This window comes from Platalea leucorodia (assembly GCF_965183815.1).
Source record: "Platalea leucorodia genome assembly, chromosome: 8".
Classification (NCBI taxonomy): Eukaryota; Metazoa; Chordata; class Aves; order Pelecaniformes; family Threskiornithidae; genus Platalea; species Platalea leucorodia.
The window spans coordinates 35,476,578-35,498,381 of record NC_138830.1 but is presented as its reverse complement, the minus strand read 5'-3'; the positions used below and the strand labels follow the sequence as shown (position 1 = coordinate 35,498,381).

At 39.7% G+C, this 21,804-nt stretch overlaps 1 protein-coding gene across 12 annotated transcripts in view; it reads left to right on the top strand.

Moving 5' to 3' along the window:
• CNOT1 (CCR4-NOT transcription complex subunit 1) overlaps positions 1-21,804 on the top strand; it is a 60,511-nt gene that overhangs the window by 1,872 nt on the left and 36,835 nt on the right. For 11 of the 12 annotated variants that reach the window (XR_014229100.1, XR_014229101.1, XM_082320740.1 and 8 more), the window contains exons 2-15: positions 4,681-4,957; positions 9,191-9,298; positions 10,013-10,111; positions 10,667-10,735; positions 10,832-10,886; positions 11,321-11,524; positions 12,932-13,100; positions 14,875-15,001; positions 15,302-15,412; positions 16,594-16,764; positions 17,320-17,447; positions 18,468-18,708; positions 20,267-20,386; positions 21,521-21,643. Coding sequence is in view for 10 of the 12 variants with exons in the window: in XM_082320740.1 (XP_082176866.1) it covers positions 4,856-4,957; positions 9,191-9,298; positions 10,013-10,111; positions 10,667-10,735; positions 10,832-10,886; positions 11,321-11,524; positions 12,932-13,100; positions 14,875-15,001; positions 15,302-15,412; positions 16,594-16,764; positions 17,320-17,447; positions 18,468-18,708; positions 20,267-20,386; positions 21,521-21,643 (1,827 nt within the window). In the remaining 2 variants the exon portion in view is untranslated. The remainder of the gene's footprint in view (positions 1-4,680; positions 4,958-9,190; positions 9,299-10,012; positions 10,112-10,666; positions 10,736-10,831; positions 10,887-11,320; positions 11,525-12,931; positions 13,101-14,874; positions 15,002-15,301; positions 15,413-16,593; positions 16,765-17,319; positions 17,448-18,467; positions 18,709-20,266; positions 20,387-21,520; positions 21,644-21,804) is intronic. The other variant, XM_082320736.1, reaches the window with a different exon arrangement.

Here is a 21,804-nt window from a genome sequence, read left to right as displayed (position 1 = left end):
CTCCTTTGCCTTTTGAAATAGTATAACTGTTCTAAAACACTTTTTGGACTGGAAAATAGCACAAAGCCTTTGAGAATGGGTCTCTAAATTTCCTTCACTTCCTTCCAACAGAAACTTTATCCTGCAGTGTTTGAAGGGGAAGTGGGAAGTGAGAGTTTCTTGGGGGGGGGGGGGGGGAGGGTGGTTGTAAACAATCCTAGCTGAGATATGAAAATGCCTGAAGTGGCCATGTCACGATTGATGCATGCCTGATGTATTTGAGGGAGGTTCCAAACCTGAAAGTTAACTGGCCTTAGCGTATGGGAACAAACGTACGTGCTTGGTTCAGCCACTGTCTGTAAACCAAAGTTACTGTGTCTAATCAGCATCATGGCTTCAGGTTGACTGGAATTGTATGCAGTTTTCTAGTACATGGAATGTTCAGGTGGCTTTTCTATGTGTAAACACGTAAATTTGAAACAGTCAAATTAACCAGTAGCTTATTTTGCTGTTAATGTGACTTACACGGTAAGGTTTTTATCTCTGTAGATTTCAAAATGATAGACATCCTGAAATCTAATTTAACTATGGTATGATTCAAAATCCCCTTCGCCTCTTGGAGTGCTTCTCAGAGGTATGCTGCTCTGCCATATGTTCTGTTTGTGCATGGGTTTGAGAAGTTGGTAAGAGACAGTGTTCTGAAGACAGGTTTAGCAGTGGCGCTTTTAGCATGTTTTATGTGATGTTTTTTGACAGGAGTTTAGAACCTAATCAGTGAACATGTTGCTGTTTCTGTCACTTGAGCTTTATATCTTCCAAATGCAGTACACATGGCCTAAAATCTTTACAGCTCTTGAAACCCAGTGGGAGTAGTTACTTACCTCTGCAAAATACTAAAAAAAAAAAAAAAAAAAAAAAAAAAAATCCTAAGTTCAGCTTAAAGTAATTTTGAAATGACTTTCTTTGTAAGGCTCTTATCGAATTTGTGGAAGATTTCAGGCTTGTCATCTACAGCAGCAAGGCTTAGTTACTGCTAGTGATCTGCTTCAGGTTAGTAGAGAGTGTTTTTGTCAACCCTGATTGCTGGTTACATATTGGCCCTATCTATTTCGTGATTTTTTGATTCCTGCCTAAAATTTTATTGTATTTATGTTTTAATAACCTAACAGAACTCTGCTGTTGAAAAGAATCACTGAAATAGATGCCAAATGTTTTGCTGGTGGCCTGTTGATTTCCTTAGGAAGTGTTGAGGCTATGTAATACTGTAAATTGCAGTAAATATTTTCTACCTTTTAAAAATCAGCGGTGTTGCACAATATAAAATGGTAATCTTTTAAGAGCTCCTGGGTCCTGTGTCTGATAGCTTAATCCATTACTGTATCACAGGAACTGTAATTGAAAGTAGCTAATTTTGTCAACAAATTTAAGGGGTTTTTTGGTAAACTCTTTCTGTCAGAGGCCTGAATTTTCTCAGCCTGTAAAGATGGTGGGTTTGCCCCATGGACTGAAAGCTTCCTGAATTGTTGAGGCCAGTGTAGGGAGATTCATTCCCACTAAGAATATAGGCATCTAAAAATAGTCTGCTTTGCATAGCATTCATAGCTTTCTTAATCAGTGCTGTAGAAATTGAATTTTAGCCTTGCATTGAATAACCAGAGAGGTACCTGTGCACTTCTGCTTTCCGGGTAGGGCTCCCTTAATTACTCTCATTTTTATATACTACTGTAAGTTAGGTTGCACCATTTGAAACTCTGAAATGCTGTTAGTGTGGTGCTTCTGAGAGCTGTCAGGTTTTTTCTGTGTATCAGGACACATACTGTGCAAACCATATATTTAGAACATAAATAGGAAGCTGCTTCCTTCAGCTATTGTGTTCTGTCCTTGAGTCGCAGTGTCTGCTCAGGCTCTTGTTCCCCTTCCTTGAAAGGGAAAATCCCATTTTGACTCCAGCTTTGGTTCTTAGTGGCACTGCCAGATTTTACAGTTAGAAAGTGGCAAAGCTTGTTGTGCTTCCATGCAGTTAAAAGCATGTTGAGATGGTAGTCCCTGCTTTTCTTGGGAGAAAAACAGGGATACAAATAGGGCGGTGGGATGGTCAGTGTCAGTGCTCTGCAGGATGTTGTGTGGCAGCAGGGAGGATCAGATTTACGACTGAGCCCAACTTAAGAGTTCCAGTACCTAAAAGCTTGTTTTTTGGGTGGAGTAGGTGTGATCGCTGTGCTGTTTGTATTGATCTGAGGAACAATACCCAGAGAAATGTGGTCTTTCTTCCTAGGGGCCTGAAAGGCAAACTCAAACTTCTGTTATTGCTTTAAAAATGACCAAGTTGGAGTTTTGATTTGTGTCCCGTTCTTGAGTCCTCAGTTCAACCAGCCCTTGAGTTCTTCAGGCTGCTTGCTGAAATCTGGTGCTGTGATAGCTGCTTGCGGTGGCTTTTGTAGGTGCAAATACTGTGGCTTGGTGGTCTGTCTGCTTGATTTTTAACAAACGTTTTTCAGAAGATTTATGTTGGCCCCATACCTGGTCAGTAAGACTGTCTTGGAAAGTGTGTACTTGCCATGCCTAGTGACACTTTCTCACTCTCTGGATTATTCCAAAAGAGGAATAGAGTTGTTAAAAAAAAAAAAAAAAAAATAAAAAATCAGGTACTGTGCTACTGAAAAATCTTTAACTTTTGTGCCTATTCCTCTTCCTACAAAGCTGTTTCACAGCAGGCTTTCAAACCTGTAAATAAAGGTAATGAATTATAGCTTGTCAGATGTACAAAAAAGAAAAATTGGAAGTTTTCTGTAATTCTTCTTGCTGCAGTTTTAAACATGCTCTGAAATTCTTTCATAGCATAACTGCCTTGTCATTGAAGAATGTTTTCAATATTTCCACTTGAAAATTTCTTTTTCACAAGATGCAAGGTTTTTTTTTTTGTTTAAGTAAGATCTTGCATAGCTTCTAGGAGTACACAGGGTTTTCTATGGCATAACGAAAGTCTGGAAGTCGGTTGATGATTTGACTTTCCTTACAAATAGTTTACCCACGTTTTTATTTAATGTAATAAACTTTTCCCAAAGAGCAGAATGACCTTCATCCCTTGTGATAGGATTTGTTGCTCCTGATGCTTTTGGTGGCTGTAGAGAACGAAGAGGAGAGCAAGTTTCCCCCCAGATGTTGCATGTAAACTTGCTAGTCCTTCCAAGAGGTGTCTGCTGCCTCTACAGCTGAGGTTATCACCTGCGTAGATTCTTTCCTGTATGGTGGGAGAAAAAGTTTTAAAGTGTAGGCAGATGTTAAATAAGCTGTAGTTCTAAGTGTGAGTGAAAACCTTTCTATAAAGGGAGAGGGGGAAAGATTTTTCTAGTTCTACCCAGCACAGCCTTTTCAGCTTGCCTCTGTACTGTTCCTGTTTAATTCTTGCAGAAGGATGGCCAGTGTGTCAAGCCATGCTGCTGCAGAGGTTGCTTTCTGAACTGATTTGCCCTAAGCCTCATGCGTGCCAAGTTAACATATCACCTGTGCGATCCATCTCAATGATGAGGCAGGAATCCTGTACTGGTGGTTTTGGCCATGTATCTGAGACAGTAAAGCAGTAGTTTTTATTCTAAAAAAGGCATCTTCAGACTCTTGGCACGAAGCCTAGTGACCTTTGTGTTTTGATCAAGTAGAGCTTCAAAACAGTGACTCTCCAGCTTGATTCCACCTCTGATAAATTACAGTGTTGCTTCTGGGAGCAGCTTACGGCTTCCTTTGAGACTCCTCAGACTGTTGGTTATGCAGGACTTGCTTTGGGATGCAATTTTATCACATTGGCAATCTGTAATTTAACAGATGAGATGTCAAGTGCCAAGTTTTGTGTTGTCATAGAAATTTATTAAGCTGGCAAGCTCTACTGTTGTAGCTCACTGGAAAGCTGTTTTAGTATAAGCCAAATGTTAGGGTTAGTTTATTGCAGTTCTTTGTGTGTGTTGCTCATTCACAATTGCTTGTTTTGGTGTGTACGATTGGGTGCAATACTACTTTGATGGTAGTGAGGCAAAATATTGCAGAGATGGTTAAAAAGCACAATTTTTTGTATAAACTTGTGATTGATGCTTTGAGTGATTCTGACCTCTGATTGTTGCTGTGTGGTATCTAATTCATTATGCATGTCGTTTTCTTCTTTCTTACAGTGCTGAAAGGGTGGTCATTCTTCTGACTGAGCTGTTTGCTAGCTCTTTCAGACTGGCAAAATGCAGAAATGAATAAATGTGGTCAGGTAGTGTGAAAGCAACTAAGCTTGTGTTGTGAAAACTTAATAGTACTTCTTCCTTGTGGACATAGTTGTGTCAAATGGTTTATGCAAGTTAAGCTATCAAACATGTCTGTATTATCAATTTCTTTGTTGAACTTTATTTTTCTTGTTTGCCCATCTAGCTTGTAGCAAAAATATAAAAGAAAAAGCTCCAAGGCATAATGGTGAATTCTTTTAGGATTTAACTTTCTACCCTGTAGTGTTCTGGTGGAAGCAGAAAATACAGAGAAACCACTAACTGCTTTTAACACCATACAAACAGCTTAAAGATATATATTTTTTTAAAAAATTAAAAAAAACCCAACAACCTAAAAAGCTTATTTTAAATTGATGGGTTCCATGACAAGATAATAGCAGTGCCTAGAATGTAGCTCTGAAGTTGCTACAGAACTTAAATCTAATGCAATATTGTCTTTCAGGTGCCATGTTTCAGAACAGAGGAAGACAACTGAGAAAGAAGAGCTGAAGAAAGTAACACAGAACCAAGTACAGGCTAATTGGGGGAAAAAAAATTAACCTGTCTCTGAGGTGACTAAAGGGGAATAATGGTGATTTTGCGCCGGGCTCGGCCGCCTGCTTCCGCCCCAACCAGCAATGAATCTTGACTCGCTCTCGCTGGCCTTGTCTCAAATCAGCTACCTGGTGGACAATTTAACCAAGAAAAACTACCGAGCCAGCCAGCAGGAAATACAGCATGTAAGTAAACTAATGATGCTACAAAAGAAATTTTGGAAAGAAAAAATGGGAGCGTCAAATGGAGTTTCTCTTCCCATTTGAATTGTACTCCACAGTGCTCTCGTGTGCGTCACTGTGTACTGTTTCTGTGGTGGTGAGAATTGCAGCTTGCATCTCTGATATTCCTATTGGTTTCATCTGTCAGGTCATGGAATACAGCAGCTCAGAGCTGAGACCAGTATTAACTTTGTAGTGGAATATTAGGATTAACTACTGCTCTTGGAGTGTGGTATGCAAAGCTTTCCTAACTCCTTCAGGTTAAGTCTTTCAACTTTTGGAAATTCCATAGGACATTATTGGTTGGGAGAGGGAGGAGAACATATACATTTACTGTTCAGAGTCGTTGCACTGAAAGCATGAGTACATGGTTACTTACATCTGAATGCTTTCACTTACCTTGGATGGAAGGTTTTTGCCGCTCTTTTGATGAAGTACAGCTTGGTGGTGAAGCCAGGCTGACTTTCTTGGGTTTTCAGAAGGCAGGCAGAGTAACTGTAGTCTGAAACCCAAATATCTAAGATCTGGGCAAGAATTCTAGTTTAACTGACCTTTTTAAAAATAGCTCTGACTAGCAGGATGGACTGCATTATCTGCAGAGGAGTGCTTAGGAAGAAGTGAATGCTACTGAGCCAGTTTTAGAAACTGGTTTAGTTCAGTTCCCAGCAGACAGCTGGGCCAGTTAACTTTTTTCTTACACTAGTGCAGTCCTGCAGTGATTTCAATCAGATTAGGAGGCCAGAGGGCTTAAGCACAGTGAGTTTCTGGTAACAGCTGACTTCTTTACTTATCTTGAGATGAGAGGGGGTGATTTCAGCAGTATTCACTGCTTAAAATGATCTTGTAAGCCATGGAGATGGAATATGTCTCTTGTAACTTTACAAAAGTTCCCATGTTTTTTGCAAGTTCAGTACTTGCAGGGGCCTCATCCGAGATCGTGCTGTCCTTTCAATCAGTATTGGTTTCAACAGATGATTTTTGCAGCAAGGTGTGACTGAGGCATGACTTGCAGATCTGTCATGAACACTTACGTAAAGGATAATAAGCGTTTCTTTGATTTTTGGTGAAGATATGGTTGATCTGCCGCTCAGTTGGAATATAGATCTCAAAAGTGGGGACAGATTGTTCCTTATCCTTCACAGCAGGCCTCTTAGACTCACTGTGTTGAGAGACTGGAAACTGGTCTGTGGAAATGGCTGTTTTGTGTATGTTTGCTTATGAGACAGATCTAGGATTTCAAGTCTGAATTCCTAAAATCTCCATGTTCCCTTGTCTTTTTTTTTTTTTAAACTTCCTGGTATTACTTTACTTTTGTGATTGCTAGTACAATTTTTCCGTAGATAGCTGAACAGATTATATGTGCATGCTCTAACTCCTTGTCTTACAATACGCTTCTTGGTGTAAATTTTTGGCATAATGCATTTAATTTTACAAAGCTTATATCTAAGCATACGGAGTATGTGGAAAACCATACTTGGAGTTGTTCTTGTCACAACTGACCAAAATTATACTTGCATTTAAATATATCACTCAGAAGCATAACAGTGGCAAAGCTTGAGGAACTAATTTCTGCTTAAACATACTTTCAGTAGTCATTTATCATAGGTGATGCTTTAAGACTGCTTTAAAAAAATAGAATGGATATTAAAAAAAAAACCACCAATGTTTTATGCATTTGTCAGAGAGACAAATTCTAAAGAATGGCTTCCTCTGAAATTAGTTTTTGTGGTCTCCCTTTCCTGAATTAGTAGTAAAGAGAGCCTGGTTGGAGAGGAGGGAAGGGCTTTGTGGACAGATTCATCTAAGAAAGCAAAACTTTCTGAATCTAGAAAAGCCGAGTTATTTTTTGATCTAACCCTGTGTTTGCCTAAACAAAATCCCACTTGTCTCTGTATGATAAATGCAAATACAGGTGGGTCACACTTTATCTTGCATCACAGACTGGTTGAGGTTGGAAGGGACCTCTGGAGGTCATCTGGTCCAACCTCCTGCTCAAACAGGGTCACCTGGAGCTGGTTACCCAGGAATATGTCCAGACAGCTTTGGAGTACCTCCATGGATGGAGACTCCACAGCCTGTCTGGGCAGCCTGTGCCAGTGCTTGGTCACCCTCATGGTTAAAAAAAGTCAGTCTTTACGGACTGTTTTATAATTGGGTACACTGTCTTGTGATTGTGTATGAAGGCTGCCAATATGAAGGTTTCTTTCAGCTCTTTCTACAGGAAAACTGGCAGTTCTCATTCCCTGTTTCCTAGAAAAGCTTTTATGTGAATGTAGTTAGAGTTGAACAATGCTGCACTGAACTTCTATCCTTCTCTTCCCCTCCTCCCCATATGTTAAATTTTTAACCTCATGAAGTTACTTTTATGCAAGGAAGCAATCTAATTCTGATGCAGAGAGGTTGTGTTGATGGTTTAGTATGTTCAGTTTTCTTCTGTATCCATCTGCTTTGATGAATTCATCTTGGTCACAGCATCAGATAGCTCCCTAGGAGTTTGATCCAGCTTCATTCCAGTTTTGTTACAACATCTAAATCTACATATTTAATTGGGATTGCCTAAATGAATTGCCTGTTTTGTGAAGCCCGAGCTAACTAGTGGAACTTGCTGTCAACTCATTTTTGTTGCCTTTTGCACCAATCTGAGCATCTTGCTACCTAATCATGGGGGATGGCTTCCTTCAAAGACAGTGCTGTCAACATAACTGAAGTGGGCTATTTACTCTGGACTGACATCTCATGAGCGCATATATTCTAGCCTCTGGTCAAGAAGCAGAGCTATATTGGACTTGGATGTTTCTTTCCAGCTAGAACAAAACTTGGCAGCCACTGGAATAAGCAGGCTGTGAGGGAAAGGGAAGCATAGTGTCAGATAATGGTAGAAGAATTGAGATGAGAACAATCAGAAACAGCAGAGCTGGAGCGGACACAGCCTAAAGCAATGCTGTTTGTCTTTTTGCACAAAGCAGCTACCGGCAAACAAGGATATTTGTCACCGAGTGAAGCAGTGGGATGGTGGAGGCAGTTGGAGCATGGGCAGAGCTGCTGGTTTGCACTGGCACACATTGTGTCTGTCCTGCAGCTAGAAAGGGGGAAACAATGGCAAAAGTTTTGCCAATAGATGAAGGTTGGATTTGATGTTAGCTGCTACTATTTGGACAAAAGAAGCAAGCTACTGGTGATTAAGTGACTTCAAACTTCTGCCAGGATGAATTTTATTAAAAACAAGTAATGCTGTCCAGTTAGATGAGGTTCAAAGAAATGAATAAACACTGAAACAACTTGAAGGTACTTCAAACAACAAGCTGATGAGCTGGTCTATAGCCAGGAGCTAAACTTAAGGCAAATGATGGGGGATACTAACAAAAATGTAATAGTGTTGTTAAGATTTAGTAATGAGTGATAGGTGTTGCAAATTAAATGCAGATCACCTACTTATGACTGAGGTACAGAGTTCAGTTGAATGAGCTCTAATGACAGGGGAAAGACTTGGTAAAAGGTCTTGGCTGCAGGTGTTCAGCATGTGGTATTTGATTTTAAAGCTTGCTAATGAGCAAGTTTGAGATGAACTTGTTTCTTTAGATGGCAGGAAACACTTCTTGTATAGTATTGCCTTTATGTCTTAAAAGATTGTGGAGTAATGGCGGCCAAGTCAGTCATGACCAGGAGACAACATAGAAGCTGCCTGCAAGATCAGTGAAGATGCTGTATGGTGGCTTATCTCTGGGATAAATGCCTGCTACATAGGCATAACACAGAGGTGCACGCTGTCCCAAGGCTGTACTCCTGTGGAGTTAAGCACCATGGCTGTGGGAAGAAATGGGGAAAAGTGAGGTCATGACACTGTGGATTTTGGGCTACTTTGGCAGAGAAGCTTGAAATCATCCTTTAGGTGACTTGAAAACCCATTTTTACTTAGCTGTTTAAAAATACTACCCATTAAATGCATGGCTTCTGTGTCAATGACTTGTGTCTAGATTCTTTGTCTCTTAGTTTATACTTTTCATTTGCAAATAGGGTTAATGACTTTGTTTCTATGTTACTGATTAAAAAGGAACATTCTTAGCAGTTTTGTTGAAACTGTAGATGACTTAACCGCTAGAAGTACTGCTGTATCCACAGTACTAGACCCAGATTTGACTGTAGACTCTGTAATGACTGTTTGCTACCAAGATGGTTTTTGGATTTTTTTTTTTCCAGATTGTGAATAGGCACGGTCCCGAGGCAGACAGGCATTTACTACGCTGTCTATTCTCGCACGTGGATTTCAGTGGCGATGGTAAAAGCAGTGGCAAAGATTTCCATCAGGTAAAGTTTGCACTGAGGCATCTGCTTATTAGTTTTGGTTGTTAAAAATCTGCAATAGGATTTGATCCATTCTAAGCACAAAGGCAGGTTAGAGGTAGTAGCTTCAAGCAAACTTTTCTGGTATACAGCCTTTCAATTGCAAGCACTTTTTGCCAGTCCTCAAGTCAGAAGACAGCACATTGTTGATATATGACTCTTTAACAGTCCCTTGATCTGGAAAAACAGATAGCTTCAGTACAGTTGCTCTTTCTGCCACATGCAGTGCTCTATTTCATAGAATCATAGAATTTGAAAGCCTTTGTCTTTTAAAACTTTATCCAAATCCACTAACTGGCACTTCTGGTGCTGGCTATGTCTGTTCTCAGGAGTGTTTTCATCCTTAAGCAAGGCATCCTTTGCCACAGACTCTTTAGCTCATAAACAGCAATCAAATATTCTTAGATTGTCTATTGCAATGCGTGAGGATGCTTACAGAAAATGAAATGCTGCACACATCATGGGAAATGTTTGATTGCTTTCTCAGTCTTAAAAACCAAACTAAACCTGAAGAAAACTTGAATGAAAAGAAGCTAGTTAAAGTTAATAAGAATTTGGGCACTTACAAGACTTAAGCACCTTATCTTTGTTTAGTTTTACTGCACACAGTGAACGGTAGAAGTTTTGTTTTATTGTCCTGTTAAAAAACGAGTGTTCAAGTTATCTTGGTCTTTTCAGACTCAATTTCTGATCCAGGAGTGTGCGTCGCTGATTACAAAACCAAACTTTATCTCGACGCTGTCCTACGCCATTGACAATCCGTTGCACTATCAGAAGGTTTGTATGCTTCTTGAAGGGGATCCTCTCATCAAACTGAAGTGAATTGGTCTGTAGGAAACCAGCTGGTTTTCTCTTGTCTTTTTTCTGTTTGTTTGTGTTTTTTTTTTTTATGGCTAAGACTTGTTGTACTAAAGTCTTCAAACATTGAGCTTGCCCAGAAGTTGGGGATTTTTTTTGTTAAACTGAGCAAGTTAGTCAATCACTCAGAATGACTGCAAACTAATTTTAAAGCTTAATCTACTGTTAGTACTTTATGGCTTGTTTGTGGCAGCCAGAACCAAAATAAATCATCAGCATTCCTGTTTCTTTCAATATGAAAGCCATGATGTGGGTTTAATAGTGAGAGTGGGATATGTGGGAGAAACTTTTAGTCTAGATGTATCCAAAAATAGTTCCAAAGATGCTTTGTTCAGCCATATAAGCTTTGTGTTAACCTACAGCAGAATAGTTACTAATATTCCAGACCTGCAAATGGACTCCAGATAGCCTGCCACGTTACAAATGAGACTAATCATATAACAACTTCCATTTAACTCTTCTTGCCTGTTTCAGAGTCTAAAGCCTTCACCCCATTTATTTGCCCAATTGAGTAAAGTCATCAAATTAAGTAAAGTTCAAGAGGTAGGTGAATGTTTAGTTAAATATTTTAATGTTTTTCAACTAAGCTTGTTAGAAAGGGTGATGTCCCCTTACTATGATGTTTGTTCTTGTTTGTAGGTGATTTTTGGTCTCGCTTTACTGAACTCTTTCAGCTCAGATCTACGAGGTTTTGGTAAGTGAAGCTTCCAAAGTACTGCAGCAGGGACACTGTTTTTCTTTTTAAGCAGTGGGCTTTCTAGATGGATAGATGTGTGCCTGTGTGACCTGAGTAATGCAAGACCTTGCAATCAGTAGCGCTGTTGAAGTCTAACACCATTTTGAGAGGGGCAATAGATAGCACAATCATGTTGTCTTATATGAAGTTGGGGGTCCCATCCAGGAATGACTTGCTAGATAGTGAATCAAGTTGAGGTACTGTGATATCTTGCCTTTTAGTTGTTCATTAATATTTGAGTTCTGAGGTATGGATTATGAGACTTATTTAAATCTGAACTGTTGTGGCTTGTGGTAAACAAATTCAGATTAAGAGAACAAGACCTAGCTAAAAAGTCTTCATATTAAAGAGAAATTTCAGGTTTTGACTCTAGCCTCTTTTGTTTTCAAAAGCTGCCCAGTTTATCAAACAGAAACTCCCGGATCTTTTGCGCTCTTACATTGACGCGGACGTCAGTGGAAATCAAGAAGGTGGCTTCCAAGATATTGCAATAGAGGTCCTGCACCTTCTCCTCTCCCATCTCCTTTTTGGGCAGAAGGGAGCCTTTGGGGTAGGACAGGAACAGATTGACGCTTTCCTTAAAACATTACGTAGAGGTAAGTGTGGTGATGTTCTGGAAGCCTGACTAAATGCAAACTTTGAAATGGATTTTTGTAACTTACTGTCAGTTCAGACTGCCACTGAAATGGTGGGGAGCTTGGTGAGGTAGAACTCAGTAAATTTTTGTAACTCTAAACTGACAGAAAAAAACCACTGTTCTGGCATTGGGCCATAATGTACTGTTTTTCTTTCAAAGAATAGCAATGTGGCCTCAGTTGGGGTTTTTTCTAATTGTGATAAATAAGCATTAAGTAAGGGGTATTCAAATCTGTGTTTGCTTGCTTGTGTGGGATGGTATTTGTGGATTTAACTAAAGCAACTCAGTGCACTGCAGTCAAAAAACTTGAACTCCTTACAGTGTAAGGAACATATGTTGCCATTTCAGATAGGTGGGTCTTAAGCACTGGGTTGCTTTTATATATATATTGGGTTCAGATCTACGAGGAAACACTAAAACTAGTTCATTTTCTGGAAGCTACCATGGTTCTTGTATGATGGCAGGGGATGTTATCATTAGGCTGTGAACTGGTAGTCTCTTCCTTTCTGAAACAATGTTTGCTGTAAACGCATCAGAATGAGGATTTGGACTCAAAGCTAACTGAACTTAACTCAGCCTACTCCTTCGTTCTGCACAGACCTAGAGGAAGGCACCCATTATATAAGAGCAAAATGTTTGTTTTATTTATTTAAGTGTAACTTCTTATTTCATGCTTCCTTTAATGAAGATAAGTGTATTAGCTTCTGCAATTCCTCTCACTTTGCTGTCGGAAATGGGGCACTCTTCTCTGAATGGCCCCAAAGGGTATGGAGGCATGATGTATCATGTTAAAGATAATGCTGGCTCGGGAAGGCCCATCCCTAAGGTGTCTTTGCTGCTTTTCCACTGTGAGCAAAACACCCACCAACACATCTGATCCGCTCATTACTGTGTGTCCCTTAAACTTTGCTTCCCTGGAAGGAAGCATGCTCTCTTTCCATGCCCCAAGTGCCTGGTTTAGATTTGCTAGACTTCTTAGGCTCAATAGCAGCTCCTTTGTTTCCTAATACTTCCTGATTTGGAGGAGAGGCTTTTGCTTTACTGCTGTATTGTTTCCTGCTCTGTGCTTTTTTTGGATGATTGCTGTTAGTGACAATCTAGTTCTAAACTTACCACCAGCACAGCTGCTAGCCCTTTGGGCAGCTGCAGTGAACATGTATGAACCTGGACTGTTCTACATTCTTGTTCTCTAGGAATATCCAAGTGCCAGTAGAGAACTGGGAGGTAGGAATGCTGCGTAACTGCCCCCTTGATTTCTGCAGCAGCAGGGAAGCTCTAGCACAACAGTCAAGTTACTTTGAATAGTCACTTGCATGCAACTGGTGTTCTGTGGTTTCTGACACTTTTTTGTTACTCTTGCCTTTAGATTTTCCCCAGGAGCGTTGCCCTGTGGTGCTTGCACCACTTCTATACCCTGAAAAACGGGACATTCTAATGGACAGGATCCTGCCTGATTCTGGAGGGATAGCCAAAACCATGATGGAGAGTTCTCTGGCAGATTTCATGCAAGAAGTTGGCTATGGCTTTTGTACAAGGTTTGTAGGAAAACGTAATTTTCAAGCATCTTGGGTGGTGGTGGTTTTCTTTCTTGTTTTTTGAGGCAAAAGGAACACTTAAAGTACTAAAATAACTAGAACCTCATTAAGTATTATGAGGTCATTTGTTTTGATTTCTGTTTTATATTTTGCTTTCTTCTAATGTGTATAGCATGTCTGTTGAGATTGGGTAGGATTTTGTGATGGTAAGAAGTGCTAGGTAAAGGTATTCAAATTCCTTGTGAGGGTTTTATAAGAATTTGACCATCACCCTTTTTTTAAGTAAAACCAAAGTGGCTATGTAGGCATAAATTCCATCTGTCTTAAACTTGCCCTGGGTTTGTGTGCGTGTATGTGTGTTCGTAGACATGCATTACCCACCTCTTCAGTAGTGTTCTGTATTCTTGCTCTCTGTCCCTAGTCTGAAATGTTAGATGGGCAGCTCTGTTGACTTGACTTGCAGGAGCTGTGTGAAAGGGGCTGTCATCCATAGAGCTGTGTGGGTTTGTGGGAGAGGCGTGAGCAGGACTAAGGTCTTTGCTTATGGTGCCTAGCACAAGTATTGCATTATATGGGCTATTTATACACACGTGTGAATTGGAATAGTTACTAGAAAAGTGGAAGGAGAAGCAGCTGTCTATTGAAGAGTAAATTTGAATATATTAAAGGTTTATTTCCTGCTGTATATCTGCTATCTGCACAAACACAGCTCAGTTTTTGAGTGCAGTTTTTAAGGATTTAGGATAGTGATCTAATGCTGGTAGTGATAACAGGAGCCTGCAAGTGTGTGGCTGGTTTTGAAGGGGGCCTTAGTCTTAGCCCTCAGTATGAACCTAATGTGTTTGGTTTTTTTTTTTTTCAAGGAAGAGTCACTTACAAAGCATAAGCTAAGAGAAGTAAATGATTCTGTATTTTGAAAGAAAGACTATTGACTACTTTGGGGAGGTGATCAAATCTCAAAGATACTAACATAAGTTTCTGTTTAAACAGTGAAGTAAGGAAACACAATGTAAGTGTGTTGGAAGATATTGAAAATTATTTCCTTTGTTAACATATGCCTGTTAATAAACATTTTTTTGATCTACAGTGATGCTGTGTAAATCCTGTTGGCCCAACTATGAAGTGTTCCCAAAGTGAAACAAAAATTGAAAAAAAAGCCTTCAGTTCTAAAATTTGAACTTAAGCATCTGCTCATTGTTTATTCTTTTGACTCCTTGAAGGTTTTTGCTAGTGACCTCTGAGCAGAAATGCCATCGCTTGCATCAGGCTAAAAGGCGTACCTTCACAGCTTATCTTTTGAACAGTGCATGTCATTTTAAAACGTGCATTCTCGGAGCCTTTATTTAACTTTTAGCTAGCAGAAAACTTCAGCCTTTGAAGCTCTGTCACAGGTCAATACATGGAAGTGCTCTTAACAGAAAACCCTGTGCTTTTACTTTGACAGAGCATAGCCTGTGAAACATCTCTCACTGTCACTTAAGTAAACCTAGCTTTGAACTGAATACATGGCACAGTATGTTTCATGGAAATAATTGCACGGACTTTCTACTGAATTTCTTTTCTTGCTTGTCCTGGAATTTTGTTACATTGGATCATTTGACTAACATAACTGAAGTTGAGTGAATGGTCATATTTTGCAGTCTGCAGTTAGTTTCTCCCAACAATCTGTGTGCTGTCCCAACTGTACTCACAGGTCTTGTTTCAGTCTGTCTTAAGTTGTGCCACAGTGAAACCTGCTTTCGTGTTAAGATATCTCTGTTTTATTGCATCTTAGTGTTGAAGAATGTCGCAACATAATCATGCAGTTTGGTGTTCGGGAAGTCACGGCTGCCCAGGTTGCCAGGGTTTTGGGGATGATGGCTCGAACTCATTCAGGGTTGACGGATGGTATTCCATTACAAGTGAGTGGCCTACTGGGGTGGGGATTATATGTATTTTAATCAGCAGAAAATGAGACGTTAAAATGCTAGCCTCTAGTGATTTAAGAATTGCTTTTATTATTCAAGACTTGTACTTCTAACTGTTCTGCTGTAAATGTCTATAATATATTCTTGAATGAAAGATTCCCAGAAGTGTGCAACTGGTGTCGTTACTGGTCTGAACTTCTGCTTACCTTCATAGTGCAGGGAGTTCTGTAGCTAGTGGCTTTTGAGACTGCTTTATTTTGAACTAGTATGTGATTGAGTGTATTTAACTTGCAGTCTATTTCGGCTCCTGGCAGTGGGATTTGGAGTGACGGGAAAGATAAAAGTGATGGAGCACAAGCCCATACCTGGAATGTGGAGGTCTTAATTGATGTTCTTAAAGAGCTGGTAAGTTTTGTGAGCATCTTGGTCTTTTGTGCACAATATCTGGTCATGTCTCAGTGTGAATATAAAGCTTTTTAAGCTCCTAGCAGCCTGAATGGCTTTGAATCTTATTAATGTAATTGCACTGCTGTACTTAAATGATTGGTGTTTTTTTTCTTTGTGAACAAGAATATTTTGAGGAATTGTGGGAAATAAAAGCTGCCTGAATTGCTAACTTGGGTGCAACTTGAGATTTATTCCACACTGCTCCCACATACTCCAGCATGTGTTCTCTGAGGGTTTTTGTGTTTGAACTTATTTCTGACAGTGGAAAGTTTTGTGCGTCAGGCACCTTGTTTAGAAAAGCTTCTCACTGTAAGCATTAGTGATGAAAACGAAACAAAATATTTTTGTAGCTACTCATTCCAAAACTCTAAATGCTTCTTGTGTACGATGACGCTTCAGAAATAAGAAAACTTTTCCACCACTTTATAAGCAGCAATTCTTGTAACTAACTCAGTGTAACATGAGTACCATTTCCTTTGCCTCCCTTTATATTGGGTGACTTTTTTTTTTTCCTGTATGTTCCCTCTGATCTATACAGGAGTCACTGTTCCATTTTTCTAAACCTTGGAATTAGCTTTGTCTTTGGTGCTCACCTATTTCTGAAATGAATGGTCTGCCTTCCACAACAGCCATAGTTCCCTCCAAGCTCCCTCATCCTTATGGTTTCACACTATGGCTGAAAATCTAATAGGTGCTTTGCAAGTACTTATAGCATACATTCTTCAAAAGGAAAAGCAAGTTTTGCTTGCCAGCCGGTCAGACCCTTCTGCCTTTTATTGGAGGGCATATGGAAGCCTAGAAAAAGAATGAGTTAGCATGCTAAGAAAGCAGCTATGTGTTTGGGTGGTTTTTGGGGGTTTTTTTTTTTTGAAGACTTGTTAATGAAACGTTTGGAAGAATAGACAGCTACTGCCTGTAGTACTGGGGGAAGTGCAGTCTTGCAGGCTAGTTTCAAACATTAACTTACATCAAGTTCTCACAGCTATCCAAATCTTGGTTTTTAAAACAAAAACCATGCCTTCAACTAAAAGTCAGGTGGATGTTAAGCTGGATAAAATACTGATGAAGAGTGCTTCTTACAACACAGTACTGAAGATTGTCATGTTCAAGGCTGACTACTCTTGTTCTTCTGGTTGCAGAATCCTAGCCTGGACTTCAAAGTAGTAACCTATGAATTGGACCATCCAGGATTTCAGATTCGTGACAGCAAGGGCCTGCATATTGTAGTGTTTGGCATCCAGAGAGGGCTGGGTATCGAAGTTTTTCCAGTTAATGCCATATACAGACCTTGGAAGCACGCGGAGGGCCAGGTAGGTTTACCAACGTTTCTGCTGTATCTGTACAACACTTGAAGTTCCTGGATTTCTTGAATGGCAAATGTGGATTGGTAATGTGAATTTTTAGACAAGCCACATTTGAAAACTTGGCCTGTAAGGCATAGGCCTTGGGTATGTTACTGAAGTACAGTCTGTTAATTGAACAGTGTCTGCATTGTTTGGGAGGAGATGGTCACTTGCTATACATGTGTGGCAACATCTTAGGTTTTAGCAGAGTTCTGATGTGTAATGCAGCTGAGTGTAGAACTGTTGCTGCATGGCTGTGCTCTGAGGTTTTTATCTGGTTACACGAAAAGGCTACAGCTTTGTGCAAACAAGTACCCTCAGCACACCTGTATCTGCCACTTTCAGAAATCCTGGGAGGAGAAGTGTGAGGTTCAGTCTTACGTGAAAAGCGTTGATAATAAATCTTGGCTCATCTCTACTGCTTTGTTGTTTTGCATTGTTCTCAGAAATATGGCAGTTGATAAAGTGGAAGGAACCTGAAACTCTAAATATCTAAACTATTTTTAATGTCTTTTATTCCAGCTCTCCTTCATTCAACATTCCCTCATAAACCCTGACATCTTCTGTTTTGCTGACTACCCTTGTCATACTGTTGCCACAGACATCCTGAAAGCACCACCAGAGGATGACAATCGAGAAATTGCTACATGGTAAACCTGCTCTCAACTGCTTTTTTTACCTAGATTTAGAGTAAGATTACTTGTCTGGTCAAATGTGGCTTTATTTTCATGCAACCAGATTTATTTGTAGCTGTGTGTACATCCCAATAGATCGGCCATTAGTATTTGTTCCATGTTTGACCAGTGAAAGTTCTCATATCAGAACTTCCTATGTAATTCCATAATATTTGAAAATGTACTGCCAGTTCTTGCTTTTATTGGAGTCTTCTGGTTGTCTGGAGTATTTCTGCTGATGTATTTTGGCAGATACTGTGAGCTGAGAGGAGGGGATAGAGGAGGTATGAACTTAAATCTGTCTTTCCCAGGATGACATTAGAGAAACTTGCTCTACTTGTATGAAAAGTCCTGGGATTTAAATAGTAAATTCATAGCGCTATTGCTGAGTTACTGCATAAAGCTGACTAGTGTGACTTTCTGAGCTGACCTTTACGCCCCTTCTTTTGATATAGCTGTGTAGCTGATTTCAGTGAAGGTATTTGCTTCTATTCCCATTGTATGGCCCAAAATGGGGAATTGGAGGATGGGGAATACGGGTAAACTGGGGAAGGCGGCAATGATTACTTGTCTGTAAAGCAGACAAAACAAGTATAATATCTTCACTAAGGTTCACAGATGGGGACTCGGAGGTGTTTAAAAAAGTATATTCCGTTTCTGGAAGTATGTTTCAAGTTAAATTATCCAAGTGAATTTTTTCAACATCAGCTTCCAATTCTCCCTCTTCCCTAACAGAATCAGAAGCTCTTAAGGTCTTAAATTGGTTTGTTTTAAAAAAAAAAAAAGGGGGGGGGGGGGGGGGAGTTGTTTTTCATGGTTAATAATGGTCCTGTAGGCTTAATTTTGTGTGGTAAGAGCTGCAATATGAGGTTGTTTGCAGTGGGCATTGCTTTACATCGTCTCACAGTTGTTGCTACAAAATGTTTGAATCCGGGACCCTGTAAGCTAACTACTTTGTAACTTTTGGGGGGTATCTATTTGTTTTTCTTTTGTTAGGAAGAGCCTGGATTTGATTGAATCTCTGTTACGATTGGCCGAAGTGGGACAGTATGAGCAGGTTAAGCAGCTCTTCAGTTTTCCTATCAAGCATTGCCCAGATATGTTGGTATTGGCCTTATTGCAGATCAACACGTCCTGGCATACCTTGCGCCATGAACTCATCTCCACACTCATGCCAATTTTCCTTGGCAACCATCCCAACTCTGCCATCATTTTGCACTATGCATGGCATGGACAGGTAAGTATTTTCACTGGAGTGTGCCTGTGGTTTGTTCATGTAAAGGAAAGCTTGTTAAACAAGTTGAACAGTTAGAACAACAATGATTGTATTGGTTTATGAACTGGGTAATTTAAAATTCAAGAGGTCAACTATCAGTGGTTTATGCAAAGTAATACAAGTTGTCTCCTCCCTGTCTTGAAGCAAACTGTTTTGATTTGATTTTCTTTGGGGAAATATATTCAGAACAAAGAAATCATGTCCACTGAGAGTATTCCTGGAAAAGTAGAGAGACCAAAGTTAAGTTTGACTTTTTTTAACTCTTCAGTTAACCAAAGTTGACCAAAGTTTGATTTTTAAAAAACCAAAAGAACACCAAAAACCTTACAACAGCAACAACCCCCCCACGAAACACGCAGCCTCACACATTGAAAGTGTAGAAACTTGAAGCAGTAAGAAGTAGGGAGGTTTAAACCAAAATAATCTCTATTCTACTTGCTAAAAGATGGAGGCTATTCTAGGTATAAAGAAACTACTTACACTGTAAGTTTTAAGAGTCTAGGATGTTTTCTGAAAGCTTAGGACTGACTGCTGACCTCTTTCAAGGAGAGCTTCTATGTAGAGACAGGGTAACTGTGTATGCAAATCCCATGCTTTTAATGGGCAAACAAGTAGGCTTTTATGGATTTGCCTTTTGGTATGGCCTTCATCATTGTGTCCACTGGTAGCTAAACAAATAAGAACCATGAGAAAAACCTTGAGGCAGAGGAAGCCTCTGGGGTGGGAGGGAACCTGCATTAGGAAACATCTTGCCCTGTTCAAGTAAAGTAGAGTTAATGATAAGAAGCTTGACCTCTGAGGTCTTGGTCCACATTAACTGCAAAATTATGGCTATTTGCTAGCTGAAGTGCTGTGAATGTTTTATTTTTCTTGATAAGTCTTTAAATTGAAGAATGGAGGGTAGGATAGAAGTGATGTGCTTTTTGCATAAGGCCTTGAAATGGCAGAATATGCAATTTTTCCGCAGGGTAGGCTTCAGAATAAAGTTCAAAATGATGGCTGCTGTGTGACATGGTGCCTTTCCACAACTTGAGGATGTTTCACTGCCCCAGTTGAGGGAACCCTTAAGCACGAAACTCTTGCTGCCATCAAAATCTTAGTTGTGTGGTAGTTTAAGATTGCCCCTGTGTAAGCAAAGAGATAGATACTGTGTTTTCCATGTTAAGGTGTGATGTTGCAATTCTCACTTCAGGACATCATGTCAGGCATAACATTTTATAAATGATTTGCACATTCCAAAAGCAATTTCTCTACAACTGAGAGGAATTAGACCTGTACAGTGGTGGGAAGGACATGGGGATATACATACTTAGCATTCATGGTCATGTTACATCCTTCAGTTGTAGCTCCTGGATAGTTCATTATTGCACAAAAAGAGCTCAACTTGGAAGCTAAGTTCTGAAGCTAAAGAGCAAATATGTTTACATGTTCAGCTTTAGAGGTGGAATATCCTAGTAGTTCATGTAGTTGATCCTTTTCCTAGAGGCATGAAGTACAGTCCTAATTTAATTCTCCTTAGGGTCAGTCTCCTTCGATTCGTCAGCTTATCATGCATGCAATGGCAGAATGGTACATGAGAGGGGAGCAGTATGACCAGGCAAAATTGTCACGTATTCTTGATGTGGCGCAAGACTTGAAGGTGAGTTTTGCAAAACACTGCTATTATTTTCTGTCTGGTGTCTATGCAGACTTGCTTATCTTTTAACAAAGCCTAAGCTTAACTTAGATGTGACTAATTTAGTAAGGATTACTTTGTTTAAGCATGTCTGAGTTCAGTTGTTGCTGCTGTACTTCATCTTGGAAAAAAAAAAAACAAACAAAACACAAAACCAAAAAACAAACAAACAAAAAACCAAACAAAACCAAAACCCAGCCTATGTTTATGTAGCTTTAAGTGCTCTTCAGCTGAGTTGTGGTATCTAACTACAGATGCTTTCTAGCCTGTCTAGTTGTGAACTCAAGACATTTTACTTGGTGTTTGCAGTAGAGTTAGTTATCGTGACTTAGCTGACAAGTAACTTGGGAAGCAGTGTAATAGAACTGCTTGCTATGTGAACGTACTGTAAATGCAGGAAGAGCTTTGACTGTTTTAACCTTGAATACCATTGAAATGGGAATGTAGAAAATATCCTTCAGATATTTGTGTGAAGGTGGCACTGCTAAGCTTAATGGAACGGAGATTTCCTAAGAATACTACTTTTCAGTTGTTTACACATTCAGAAGAGAGACTGGAAGTTGTGACTGACTTCTTTGAGGCCTTTATGGCTTCCTAAAGGTAGATGCAAAATAATTGGGTGTCTCAAAGTGCAAGAGCACCAACTGCTGCCTGAAGTCAGTTTTGTTGTAGCAGTTACTGTGTTCAAAGATGAACATTTTAAGCAGATATATTCAAAGTGGCTCTGAAAGGGTTGAGGTCTGTTTGCAGGGAGATGCTAGATGACTCTTCTGATTAATTTTGTTGTAATATCAACTTGGTAGCTCTCGGCCACTTGCTGGTGGATTTTCATATAGAGGAATTTAAAACTGTCAGCACAAGGTCACTTCAAAGAAGGTAGGGTCATGATTTCAAATGAGAGCCCTTGCTTATTTGTCTCATGAGTGAGCTATAAGTAAGTGAAGCTGATAGTACCAGTCTTTTTGTTGACAAAGAAAGCATAGCAGCATGTGATAGCAAGACTTCTTTGCTAAAAAGTATATGGGGATTAGAAAGAAAAGAAAGGAAAAAGGGTATCCTTGTGTCTTCACTAGTAGTCTTCTGATTTTTTTTCTTTAGGCCTTGTCAATGCTGCTAAATGGTACTCCATTTGCCTTTGTTATTGACCTTGCTGCACTTGCCTCTCGACGGGAATACCTCAAACTTGACAAATGGCTCACAGATAAAATTCGGGAGCATGGGGTAAAGCAGGATTTTTCTTTTTATTTCTGCACTCTATCAGTGACTAAATTAAGTCACTTTAACAATTTTATAAGTAGCTTTAAAGTTGTGGAAAGTGTCCATGGTCTGATAGTTCAACGTTTTCACTGAACTATAACAGCTTAGTGCAATTCTTTCCACGG